This window comes from Hyalella azteca, unplaced genomic scaffold (genome assembly GCF_000764305.2).
Source record: "Hyalella azteca isolate HAZT.00-mixed unplaced genomic scaffold, Hazt_2.0.2 contig14781, whole genome shotgun sequence".
Classification (NCBI taxonomy): domain Eukaryota; kingdom Metazoa; phylum Arthropoda; class Malacostraca; order Amphipoda; family Hyalellidae; genus Hyalella; species Hyalella azteca.
This window is the reverse complement of record NW_025944656.1, coordinates 19956-33897: the sequence shown is the minus strand read 5'-3', so window position 1 is coordinate 33897 and position 13942 is coordinate 19956. Positions and strand designations below refer to the sequence as shown.

Here is a 13942-nt window from a genome sequence, read left to right as displayed (position 1 = left end):
TACTCTTTCAACTACTTCTTTTTCGGTTCAAAAACTCCAGATGCGGGCAGACTCTAGCGTGTCAAACAACATCCTTAATTGCATCTAACATCTCCTAGTTCAGCAGCGTCTAATAAGTCTATCAAGTCTACTTACTACATTCACATACACACCGAAATGTTTTTCATACAACTTGAAGTTCCAAACATAAACTCCATTTTTTCCGCTGTCGAATTTTCAATCAATATTCAATCGTTTTATGCATGTCATCTCATATCATATGCTTGATGCTCATTATTCTTACCAAGACGAAGATCTTTCCTCCTGTGAGTGTTAATACGTAGCTACCATACATTTAGCGGTGTCAGCGTTGCAGGCCATCAGGCTTGTCGCCGATTCTAAACATTGCAGAGTTTTCACAGGTTGGTGCGGGTCTCGAACACGCAGCTCACTGCTCCAAAACCCATTGTGCTTAACTACGCGGTCCCCTTTGACCAGATTTCAAATGCGGATTTTTGATCTAGGTCGATTTCTGACCTTTGCCGTTTTTTGCCACAACTGTCAAAAGAAGATGGAGTCAAACCCGCTACTCCTTGCACCAAATTTGCCCCTCTGAACTGTCTCAACTGGGCTACCCCGAAACATATAGGCCCATTTAAATTAATCAGCAAGATTAGGGCTTCGAAATTACACGACAGTATTATATATGACCGAAATAACTAATACAATGAGCACTGTTTAGCACTGTTCGCAAAAATCTAGATTCCTAAATCGATTCAATATTTTAACAGATGGATTCGACATTAAAGTTTAAATATTAGCATAATGTCGAACATTAACATTAAAAAATATAACTCAGTACTCACTGCCGTGAGTGACAGAGAGCGCATGTTCTCGTCGACGAAAACTTGAGGTTACGGACGGACAGACAGACAGACGGACATGGCGAGCACAATAGTGCATTTTTTCCATGAATGAGAAAATGCGCTAAAAAGCCATATGAGCTCAGGATAATAAAGGTCAATTTTCATGTTTATTATATTCCGGCTCTGAAAACATTGAAATAGCCTTATTGAAAATTCACTCCGGCCATCACTGGAAGTTCTGGATGGCCGTGTAGAAGCCTGCGAAGAACTCCTCTGCTGTAGGTATGATCTGGTCTGCGGGGAGCAGGAACCCGTACTGTCCCTGGTCCCGGAGCTCTACAGCGAACGAGTAGGTGATGCCCAGGGTCTCGTAGGTGTAGTCTACGCTGCCGCCCGACGCCACGTCTGGTAAACGAATTTTTTGCATGAATTTACTGAGCTGAATTACTTTTCATGAATTTACTGAATTTAGTTACTTATAATACGCAGAAACCTATGCTGGAATAAAATACTCCCAATAAACATGCATGCATTCACTGAATGTTACTTATAATACGCAGAAACGGATGCTGGAATAAATTACTGTAAAATAAACATGCATGCATTCACTGAATGTTACTTATAATACGCAGAAACGGATGCTGGAATAAATTACTGTAAAATAAACATGCATTCATTCACTGAATGTTACTTATAATACGCAGAAACGGATGCTGGAATAAAATACTGTAAAATAAACATGCATTCATTCACTGAATGTTACTTACAATACGCAGAAACGTATGCTGGAATAAAATACTGCCAATAAACATGCATGCATTCACTGAATGTTACTTATAATACGCAGAAACCTATACTGGAATAAAATACTGTAAAATAAACACGCATGCATTCACTGAATGTTACTGATAATGCGCAGAAACGTATGCTGGAATAAAATACTGTGAATAAACATGCATACATTCACTGAATGTTACTTATAATACGCAGAAACGTATGCTGGAATAAATTACTGCGCTCGAAGATTGAATAAGCTAGCAATGGCGTCTGCTACTGTAAAATGCAAGCTAAGGACAAATATTACGTCTCCTAAGGGAAAAACGCTCGCCGACAGTGGATATTAAACTTGCCACATAAAGAAACTATTAGGGTCAGGTAGCGGTAGATGTTATGTCTGCCTTGGGAGATACCCTATTTTAAAATGATATTGCTCTCTACCACCGAAAAAGATAGCAAGTTCAGAATACGGGATAAGATTAAATATAACGGCTGAAATAGGGAATTGTTTTGCCACAGTTCATTAATTTAACATCTGCTGTGAAAGAAGAAATTTCCTACTTAAGGTCCATGTAACGTCTTCAAAGGAAAAAACGCTATGGAGTAATTTCTAGAATTAGTTTTGAGACATGCGCTGGTATAGGATGAGCTGGTATTGAACATTATATCCAATACTGGAATAAGAGCACGTTACTAGGATGGTCTTGCTTCCAACTGAAAAAGGGTATAGATTGAGGAACGTCAGTCAAAATTAATTAAAATTTCAGTCATGAAGTTGATAGAAAAAGTAATCCCAGTTTAATTTGTGCTTCAAACGGCTTTGTCGTGCTATGCTGCTTTGATCAGCGAAAAATCAAACTCCAAAATTTGACTGAAAAAAAATGTATTTTTGCGCTGTAGAATTTATGTCACGTCAGTCACCATAAAGGAAAGGAATGTTGTCAATACATCATCGAATAACCAGGGTCCATTATTAGTGAATGACTATACGATCATCTTAAAATAATATTGCTCTGGTGAATGATTGATTGCATGGTGGTGGGATATGATGAATGATTGATTGCACGCTCGAGAACTAGAAAATCAGCAAGGAATCACAAAATTTACAACTCGCACTACCACAAGTCTGAGTATAGTATTTTTATTAATTTAGTTGAACAATAAATAATAAATTCAATTAATGAGCGTCGTAATTTATTCATATACTTTATTCGTCTGCGTCGGAGAGGAAAACAAATTAGTTTTGCTTCACGCAGCACCTTCCTCCAATCAGGATCTGCATGCTAATATTATAATACGGCGTCGATTTCAGGTAAAAGATTTACAAGACCAAATGAAAGCTCGACTGACGTCATTTGCTACGTAAAGCAATTTTCCATAATCGTGGCGGAAGCTTTATGTTTTTGTAAGGAAAATTATTAAAATGGCAATGGAAATGAAACTTAAGTTGAATAGATGATGCATAAACAATAAAAGGTTACAAGAACGCGCAAGCTTATCTGTAAATTACGAAAAATTGTAGAAAATATTTTAGATTTGTATAGAATGATAGTTGCATGCAAGGTAAGGACATAAGAAATTTCATAATAAACTCACATAATTCCATTGGGACAAATTAGACAAATTAAATGAGGGCCAAATTAAGAATCACGTTAAAAGTTCATTAGTTGAAACATTTTACTTCAATTACGAAACTAGAATTGAAAAGCATTGTAGCAAGAAATGCCGCTATTGGCGTTAGAAAGAAATGAACTGAAACAGGAATTCAGATTGCTTATTGGTAATACAGTCAGTTATTTTTTAGCTCGTTCTAGAAATGACGATTTGTTATTTCTATTGTCGCTGAACAATTCGTTCAACTCGTGCTCCTCTGATCATCGTCAAGATACAAAATATTTAACGAACAGATAATCGAAGTAGCGACTTGAAAACAGGAATTTATCTCGTCTATAGCATGTTAAGTTGACGAGTTCATTCCGTTTATTGAAAAACAATGTATCGCTGAGAATATTATGAAATAAACAGAGTTGGTTTTATTTGAACTTATGAAAACTAATCTCCATTCAATATTTTTACTTCAGATGTTGCATTGATAGAAATTCTATCCATCCTCAATAATTGAAAATCAAGATTTTTTATTTGACAGAAACTTTTCTCCATTTCTTACAGTTTATTTGAAAAATTAAATTTTAAGACACTCTTGATGAAGCGATAGCAATTAATTTCATTATTATTTGATGTCTCGAAATGTTTTTTCTCATTAGTTAATAGATTCCGAGAGAGTTTAGGACAAATTCCCTCTCCCAGCCCGAGAACAAACAGCCCCATTTGAAGGACAATAAATATTAGTTCCCCCTGGCGCCACTCACAGATGACATCAGCGATGTTGCCGTAGACGTAGCTGGTGCCGTGAACCGCTGTCAACGCCTCTACGGCCAGAGCGCTCACACGGTTCTGTGTGTTGAAAAAATAATTCAGTTTCCTTTTATTTTATTGTAGATATTTTGTGTTATAGTTTGGCGTATTTATATATGAGTTGAAGAAAATTTTAACTTGGTAAACTAATTCTGCTCTTTTTTCGATGCCTGAAAGACGATGCTACCCACTCTGCACCCGATTGATCAGCAGTTAAACAGTAACTAAGACGTTCATTATTTTTGAACCTTTGATTCCTGTATTTTCATTTTGACAAGTCTGACCCCTGCCTTGAAATTTGCGCCCACTAGTATTTTTTGTATCCTCTTGTATTTCTAATTAGTAACATTAATTTCATAAATATTTACCGGTCAGAACCACAGAGTCGGTTGAAAGATTCGTAGCTTACTTGTCAATAATGGAATGAGTGCTATGAATTTAAGTCTATTTATGTTGCATACATCTATTACTCCTATATGCTCTACAGACCAGCTCGTCGTAGTCTGCATACATCTATTACTCCTATATGCTCTGCAGACCAGCTCGTCGTAGTCTGCATACATCTATTACTCCTTTATGCTCTACAGACCAGCTCGTCGTAGTCTGCATACATCTATTACTCCTATATGCTCTGCAGACCAGTTCCTCGTAGTCTACATACATCTAACAGTCCTATGTGCTCTACAGACCAGTTCCTCGTAGTCTGCATACATCTATTACTCCTATATGCTCTACAGACCAGCTCGTCGTAGTCTGCAGGACGGTCTGTAGTGTAGCCGTAAGGGAACATCCAGTATTGAGAGTAAGAGTGCAGCGTGAACACGGCCTTCACACGCGACCCCAGAGCTATGAGCGAGTCTCTTATGGCCGCGGACTCCACCTCAGAGAAAGCTGAGGGTCCTGAGTGAAGAGTGTTAGAGTTTACAATAGTTACTGATTAAAAGCTAAGTTTTAATTTATAATCGATTTAAGTTCAGCGGATAGTTTTCGTTACCGGATAGTTAACAGCGGATAGTTAACATCAGCGGATAGTTTTCGGAGAGAATTTTCAGGATACATCTGTTCTGACTGGTGATTTTAGTAAACTGATGCAATGACTATTCGGTGATGAGCTTAAATACATAAATGTATACCTATGCCTTTTTTGGACTCAATGAAGTAAACAATCCATGAAATGTTTCATTGTACTTCCACGAAGTACTTTAACCGAAAATATATTTCTTTGAAAAATAAATGTCCCAATAAAAAGACATAAGCACGATCAAAAAATTTCCAGGTGCCAGGGATCCAACTACACAAATTCTTGAACGAAGAAAGAGGAGCAAAAATAAGATTAATCAACTTACCATGGTAAGTATCAGCGCAAGCCAAGTCTGAAGCTCCTTCTCCTCCGAAGTTGGAATCGAAATTCCTGTTGACATCGGCGCCGAAACAAGCGCCGTACGGAACTCTGTTCTTCCGCCACAGTCGATCCTGTTTTTATTTTAAAAAATCTCCCAAACTATTCAACAAAACAACATTGTTTTTGCATTTTAAAGTTTGACGAATATTTAATAAAAACACATCTGCTTCGCTTCAATTATTTGGCTTAAAATTGGTGCATGAATGAATTTGTTTTAATTGGTGCATAATAAGCTTGTTCTGTTTTCAATCCCAGCTTCTTCCATAATGCTTATAAAATATTGATAAAACATAATTTCGTTTGTTGAATGAACGTAATGTTGTTATATCGATTCCATCTTAACTTTGGTCATTAACCCATACCAACGCTATTCGACGTGGGTAACTGGGCCTGTTACCGAGAGTTACTATCGTTAGAGAAAGGCTTATAGCACTCATCTTAATGTTTAATTAAAACTATTGTATTTATAATTCAATTAAAATTACTAGTGAAATATTAAAACCATTACAGCATCAGTGTTCACTCACCGCATCCCAGGAATGAACGTAGCCGTCGGGGTTGGTGATGGGCAGAACATGGAAGTCGTAAGCAGCGAGGAGCGCGTTAACGACGTCGTCAGATCCGTACCCTGATGTGAGCTGGTCCAAGACGTACATACACGTGGCATGCGACACCCACTCGCGGGCGTGGATACCGCAGTCCAGCCAGATTACCGGGGCGTTCGCCACTTGCCCGCTAGAAACCTGCACATTTTATGGAAAGGTTTTTACTGTAAAGTTTTAACGTTAAAGGTTTTACTTCGAAGTTTTTACTCTAAGGATTTTACTTCAAGGGTTTTACTTCGAAAGTTTTAGTTTAAAGGTTTTACTTTAAAGATTTTACTACAAAGGTTTTGCTTTAAAGGTTTTATTTTAAAGGTTTTGCTTTAAGGGTTTTATATCAAAGGTTTTGCTTTAAAGGTTTTACTCTAAAGGTTTTGCTTTAAGGGTTTTATATTAAAGGTCTTGCTTTAAAGGTTTTACTTTAAAGGTTTTGCTTTAAAGGTTTTACTCTAAGGGTTTTACTTTAAAGGTTTTACTCCAAAGGTTTTACTTCAAAGGTTTTTTCTAAAGGTTTTGCTTTAAAGGTTTTATTCTAAAGGTTTTACTCTAAAGGTTTTACTCTAAAGGTTTTACTCTAAAGGTTTTACTCTAAAGGTTTTACTCTAAAGGTTTTACTCTAAAGGTTTTACTTTAAAGGTTTTAAACTTGGGAGCTTGACGACTGAGGTAAGCACATTTAAAAATTTCAACCTCGCAAATAATGTAAATAATTGAAGCTATGGATCAGCTAAAGCGTGAGAATCTCGATTAACTTTGGTATGCTGTGATAAAGGACAATTAAGAAAAATACAGTGTGAAAAAATAATTTTTGCTTAAACCCAATTATACCGGTTTTGATTTGCACTTTCAAAATATCCAAGCAATTCACCAAAGTCTTCAGATATTAACCGTTACTTGAACAGTTTAGGTATATTACTGAACACAATACAAATTAATAAGCTCCATTCATAAGAAATTATTTATAGGGAATTTTCTCGTGTAGTAGCCTTTTTTTCAACGAAAAGTCTTGCACGGAATTTAGAACTAAGCTGAATTTTTTCGGCGCATTTCCTCCGAGGCGAGATCCCCTTTAATTCAATAAGATATTTCGATGTTCACTCAGGCAGTCAGATTTTAAATCTGCGCAATGTGCGGAAGTATAAAAACCTATTGATATTTTTTGCTGATGTTCTTCTGAGAATCTTGTGTTCTGCTACGAGTGGCTTCATTTGATCTTATACACCTGAAGACACGACTTCAATTTTCTCAGAGCTTTTCATTGGAACTGCGAACCCGTTTCTCTGTAACGTCTTCAGTCGGCAAAGTGTTGGGTTTTTGCCCTTTCGTTCTTGTCAATTTGAACTTCTCTCGTAAGGGACGGAAAGGAATTTGCCTAAATGTTTGGACGACTTTTGTCGAAGACTTGTCTTTGTATAGCCCGCGAGACTTGCAATTGAATCTTTACACTCGAACAAAGACCATTGCAGAGGCAGGAGGCGTTCTGCTCGCTCAGAGATAACGCAAGGGTCACCTACTCTGATAAGCTCTAGGTCAAACGATAAGATTTTCTGCGCACGAAAATTCACAGGTTGGAAAATAATTCCAACACACACATTTCGCGTAACATAAATACTAAATTACTTTCATTTCGGCCGAAAAGAACCGAAATTTTCATTGTGTTTTTGATTGAAAAGGAGGCCATCAAATGCTGCTTCGACATTTTCATATTAGATATACTGAGTGACATTGTGCCTTTTTGCGTTCAGTTTTTTAGATTATCATTAAAAAATTGATTGGACACAATTTTCCGTCACAAGCAATTTATCGACGAAAAATGCTCCATTAAATGAAATACGGTCTCCAGAAATTGTCTCCAGAAAACAAAAATTATAATTTTAAACAACTCATTAGCCAAACTGCAAACGATTTTCTAAAGTGTAAGTGACGTACCCAAAATTTTAAGTCAGTTATGCTTGTAAAGTATTTATATTAACAATTCAGTTAATCTCTGAGTTATAATGAAAAATATAGTGCAAGTTAAGAGGTTACGAAAAAAGGGCAGCGAGATAAAAATGTGCTCATTTAGTCTGTGACATTCTGTAGTTTTATTCTTCGAAGTTTCGACCTCGTACGGCTTTCGAACGCCGTTCGAATTTAATACTACTCACTGAGATGTTTAAGCGCACATGCAGCCTTCTTACGTAGATCTTATATAATATAACTCACAGCAATGACTTTAAGCGTACGGCCTTCGTACGTCGTTCCGATTTCATAGCTGGAGACCAGGTTGGGGAAGTCAGCCTCCAACTGCGCCAGCTCTCCTAGCAGCTGTGGGCATTTGTTCATTTACTGAAAACGTTGCCATAAACACTTAACCTGGGAAAACGCCTTAACATCTAGAACACATAAATAATACATAAAGTCAATCCATTTTACGAATAAAAGCATTAATTTCATAAAACTTTTTGGTAGTATCTCTAATGTCACTTAATTTATAGATAATAGTACTTATACATTTATATTCATTAAAGGCAGAATCATTGCATTCATTTATTTGGGGGACGGGTGGGAAGCGCTTGTGACGACATTTTTTGGTGAACACCATAAGTGATGTGATACGGAAATCAATCTTTATTAATATATATCAATTCTGGGTTCGGATCATCTAATGAATAATGAAGGAATTCACAGAATCAAGTTTGTGCTGAACAAAATTCATTTTCAAGAATCCAGAACAAAAGCCATAGATAATTGTCTTAATAATATGAATTGCTTAAAATTTAGCGTTACGGCTGCAGGGTTAATATTATTTGACATTTTGCTCTGCATAATCAATATTTGCTACTAAGATTCACCTGGGACGTCGGGACGTACGTTAACGGGACGTAGGATATGTTTGAATATCCTATATATATGATATATGAATATCCTCACGCATTTCGTGCGTGTTTGAAATATATACGTACATACCATTCTCACGTCATGCTTCCTGCAATAAATTACACGTTCAAACTTGCAGCACAAATAGATGCAGTGTGATTTATTAATCATGAAGCAAGTTTTGTCCCATGATCTACCGTAGTTTGCCTTGTTATTCAATGCAGTAATATGCACTAATTAGACTAAGTGCTCTTGGTCGCGAATACTAATTCAGTTCAATGAGCTCTGCTGTTCAATGCAAATTCCTCTCTGTCAATTAGTGCACTTAAAACATTTCAATCTAGCTTATAGGTGACACTAGAAAAACCCGGCAATAATATAAGTATAAACTATAAATCATATATATATTATAAGTATAAATTATATTTATATTTTAATTATCACCCACGGTATCGTAATTATTGTTGGATTATGACCCACGGTATCGTAATTATTCTTGGATTATGACCCACGGTATCGTAATCCCGGTACGTCGTGGAGTCGATGTCCCGGGAGCTCCTGGACGCTGGCAGAGAACTCCGCTGAGCATCAATCGCCCTAAAAATTCGGAATTAAAAATTAATTTCCTAAAATAAAAACATTATTTTAGGAAATTATGACTGAAGATTCTATTATGTGGATATATGCATACTTTAGACTACATATTATAGGTTGGTAGAATTTGTTCTCTAAGCAGGTTTCATTGCAGACCATTGCATAATTTGTTTCATTGACAATTTTCTTATTAATTTTTTCAAAATGTCCATCGGTACCCTGATTTTTGACTTACCAGTGCAAGCGAAAAATAGTGTTCGATATGATTAAAAAATTAATAAGAAAAATAGCAATGAAACAAATTTTTTGGTCTTCAATTAAATCTGCTTTAAACTACTAATGTAACTCGTTATTAAAAAACTATAATTCAAATTGTTTCAGATATTCAATGGACAAATAATCAAAAAAAGGCAAAAAATATCCCGAATTAAATTATTTTTAGACACATACCGATCTACCATAAGTTATGTTATGTTATATGTTATGTTATGTTATGTTATGTTATGTTATGTTATGTTATGTTATGTTATGTTATGTTATGTTATGTTATGTTATGTCTGTCTCTTATACACATCTAGATGTGTATAAGAGACAGCTGTAACAGGCAGCGTACCCAGCAACATCTCCTGCACCCTGTAACAGGCAGCGTACCCAGCAACATCTCCTGCACCCTGTAACAGGCAGCGTACCCAGCAACATCTCCTGCACCCTGTAACTGGCAGCGTACTAGCAACATCTGCACCCTGTAACCTTACGCATGACCTCTGTGCTTCTATTTTTCCAAAGATAATTTTCTACTTTCGTATAACTTTTGTGGAGGAATTTTGTCGCATTAATTTCTTAATATAAATTTTTCGTTTATTACTAGTTCGGTAGGATTTAAATGAGGCTCACCATAGTTTAGGTTTGGGGTTAACCTCCGAATTGGATGTTTATGATAGATTACATTCATTTTTGGGTAATTTGTTTAGGGTCAAATATGAGTAGATTAAGATTTAGGGTTCATTACTCCTAACATTTTCCAGATCATTCGAACAACCTACTGACATGCCTGTTCTTTTGATGAGCCTTTCTATTACTTTACATCCATCTTTTGTTTGGCTTTACTATCATTCCTTAGTGTAACAGTTGTAAAATTGTTACCCATTGACTCCCAATACATTTTGGTCTGCGATAATAATTTATGTATAAATAATTTTTAATAATGCCAAACATTGCTTAATTTATCAAGACTGGTAACGCCAGTTCTGAAAATGCCGTAAAATTTTCTATCCCATAGTATGCTACGATTAATGCATGCCGGTTCAGACTAACGTCTCGCTCTGTACCATCCAGAACAAATTATCGGATCCTGAAAATGTTTTGTTTCGTCCTGTCTTCAGGACGAAAACTTGTAAATTTGATGTCTGGTTGCCCTCGCTCAGTACTCAAGTTTAATCTGGAACCAATATTGATTATTCACTTATCTAAAATTGATGACAGCACAACCCAAGTTTTCATGTTAATCGCAGTAATCACAAATTTTCACATTAAACAGGGGTGCCTTCGTCCCAAACCCGGTGATGTACCAGCTGATGAACTAAAGTTAAGCAGAGGCCATACTTTCAAAACTCGCTAAGTGAACGTATGTAAGTACTTACGCTCTAGTTTCTTGTCTATGATTGGTGTATTTTGCTTGAAAGGCCGTCAATGATTGGCTGATGAACTTACGATCTCATAACTTTTTTTGAAAGTATAGGCCAAGTTCTTTTATTTCCATAGAGGCGGATATTTTAGCAGGGAGTGAGAAGCAAGCTATAACAACTCAGCAATAAGCTGCCGGTGTCGGTTCAATATATTGAACAACTTCGGTGTTATACCAATGTTATTTACAATAACTCTGTCCAATTTCTGTATTTGAGTCTGTGTCTGATTATTATAGTACAGGCAGTGTCGAATCTTTCTATGTGTTCTTATTTTCCCTCCTATAAATTCGTTATGTTATTGCCGGGTAGAGGATCCTTACGTGCCTTTTATAGCCTCAACGGCCGAAACCTGACAAATAAATTTATCGAGTTCGTCGAAAAAGAAAGTAGGTAATTTCCTCCATTTAAATTTCTTCTGTCCATGTAGGGACATTTATTTTTGAGGCATCATCCTTCAAAACATATTCTATGAATGTTTTAATATCGAATTTTTTATTGATATAATATCAACAAAATGCCAAGAATACATTAAGAAGTTACCAATAATAGTGTTAGAATATCATTGTTAGTATAAGGCTATAAAGGCATATATTTTCAATGTTCCTAAGATGCCTAAATTGATCTCAGTGATATATAAAAAATAGACTTTCTAAAACAAAGTTAATAAACTTTTCCCTGCACATATATGATTTAACTTCTTCACATTTATTTGTTAGCATTAATTTCCGACAAGGAAATATTTGTTTGATTAACGTTGTTGAGAAAAGAGAATGAATGTGCAACTCTAAAGAAATATATTCACAAAACACTTCATCTTACGAATCATAACACGATAAACCATAAATTGTCTTTATCAATTATTGTGAAGTCTGTACCCTTTCTATGTAAGAACATAGAAAGGGTCCATGGCATGGTTTACCAGGAATTGCTCTCGCAATGGAAACGCGCCGTGCAAAACTCTACGGTATTTAGGCACAATATTTACTTTACTTTACCATAAATATTTTACTAATCGGCACCGATTTCATTTGTATGTAATACTATGATTCTTGCAAATTGAGATTTTCATTACTATATTGGCTCCCGTGCGTAGAAGTCTTCCTCTCTTGCCTAGAATTCTAAGGTAACTCCACCAAAAACAGGTTAATAAATAACAAATTCTGCATAAAATACATTTTCCGTAAATTTATTATAATTTATCAAGTTGGAGGATACAATATTTTTTTCGATGTATTGTGTCATATATTGACGATAAATAAAGAATTTTTTCTCCACAATTTTAGTGTTTCTCAACTTTTCAAGTTTCAAAACACCGATGGTTTGTAATTAATTATCACCAATAGGAATCGAATTCGAAAACTAGCTTACCATTCACTTAAAAGAACAGATGAAAGTCCGGTACTGAATGCATGGATGCCGTGAAGCCGATAATTTGTTCTGCAGTACGTCTGACGTTGTTGCAACAGTTACAAAAGAGGCTCAGCTCTCAATGCGCGCAGACTTAAAATGCCTTGGAAACAAAATGCCTGCTTTTGAAAGAGGAATTTGTATTTGTCCTTTACGGTGGTTGTTTCCTTTCCAAACTACAAAACACATACAACGTCAGTGTTAAATTTTCTGCTCCTGTGCTTCAAAAAAAATATATTTTCCTTACTTTGTCTCGGGTAAAATTTGTGCATCTATAAAGGGTAATATTTATTTAGATGATATAGCACTTAGATTTATATGTGATTCAAGGTGTAAGATATACACGGAAAGTTTCGTTAATTTTTTGGAAACACTCCAAAAGGGAAAAGACGCCAAATCTGCAGTCAAAAATTGTTCTGCCGCCGAACCGGTAAAGAAATAATGTTTGGACTCCTTCAATTAAACGTGTACGCGGAAGACAAAACAAATAATTTAATCACAGGACAATTGATGATTCTGAGTGCGATTCGAGTGATCATTTATACCTGGCTTGATGTAAGAAACAGACATTAGAGTTTAGATTAAGGTGACTACGCTACTTAAAATAACCATTGAAGCCCCGGAATTCAAATGTAAAAGGGTAAGTTAGAAAACTTTTCAGCTATAACTCACAACCACAAGCTCATAATACTAATACGATTCTTAAATTTCAGGTGCAGGCAGTTCGCTCTGTTCGTGCCTTTATGTGGCATGCGGCTTCATATTGGTCCCGCAACCCGTATATGTTATAGAAGAAAACTTGCCTGAGGAGTAGGAACGACCCAAAGATCTTGTGAACATCTTGTTTCCATGGAACATAAGTTTCATGCGTATACGGGACGAAAACAAATTGCTAGTGCATTGCAGAACTGCATTTGGAAAACTCGGTTTCAGCTAAAGCTGCCCGGAGCTTTCCTTTAGTGCCGCTAGACGGCCTTTAGCGTTCGGTAGCGTGCCGTAACGGTCCGTAATGGAGCCGTAACTACGCCCTTCACTTTAACGAACGGTAATGGCCGTACAGGACACGGGACCCGGTATTGGCACGAGGAAGCTTGTAGGAGCTTCTAAAGGACAATATTTATCCTGCAATGCGCGCCATCGAACTCTGCTCGGTGAGTGGAGTCATTGCACAGACATTCCGCTCGACTTCTTCCACGCCAAGAATCCCAAGATTTCTTATAACCATAAAATTTAAACGGAGTTCATATCTTCTGGGCAAGGAGGTTCCTTTTCAATAGAATGCAGTGAACTGGGATGATTTTTTAAGAAACAGCTTCTTATTTTCTTTGCTGTCAAACTTATTTTATTATTTTCAAAG

The 13942-nt window shown here is 36.3% G+C and overlaps 1 protein-coding gene across 1 annotated transcript; it reads right to left on the bottom strand.

The window, feature by feature from the left end:
* Nucleotides 1–999: 999 nt before the first annotated feature.
* On the bottom strand, nt 1000–9501 carry LOC108671489 (carboxypeptidase A2; the record flags this gene model as incomplete). The annotated part of the gene is made up of 7 exons (XM_018159042.2): nt 1000–1250; nt 3992–4076; nt 4777–4937; nt 5384–5510; nt 5967–6182; nt 8246–8347; nt 9412–9501. Coding segments are annotated over 7 exons (960 nt in total), but the record flags the coding sequence as incomplete, so codon positions are not given.
* Between the last annotated feature and the right edge of the window lie 4441 nt (nt 9502–13942).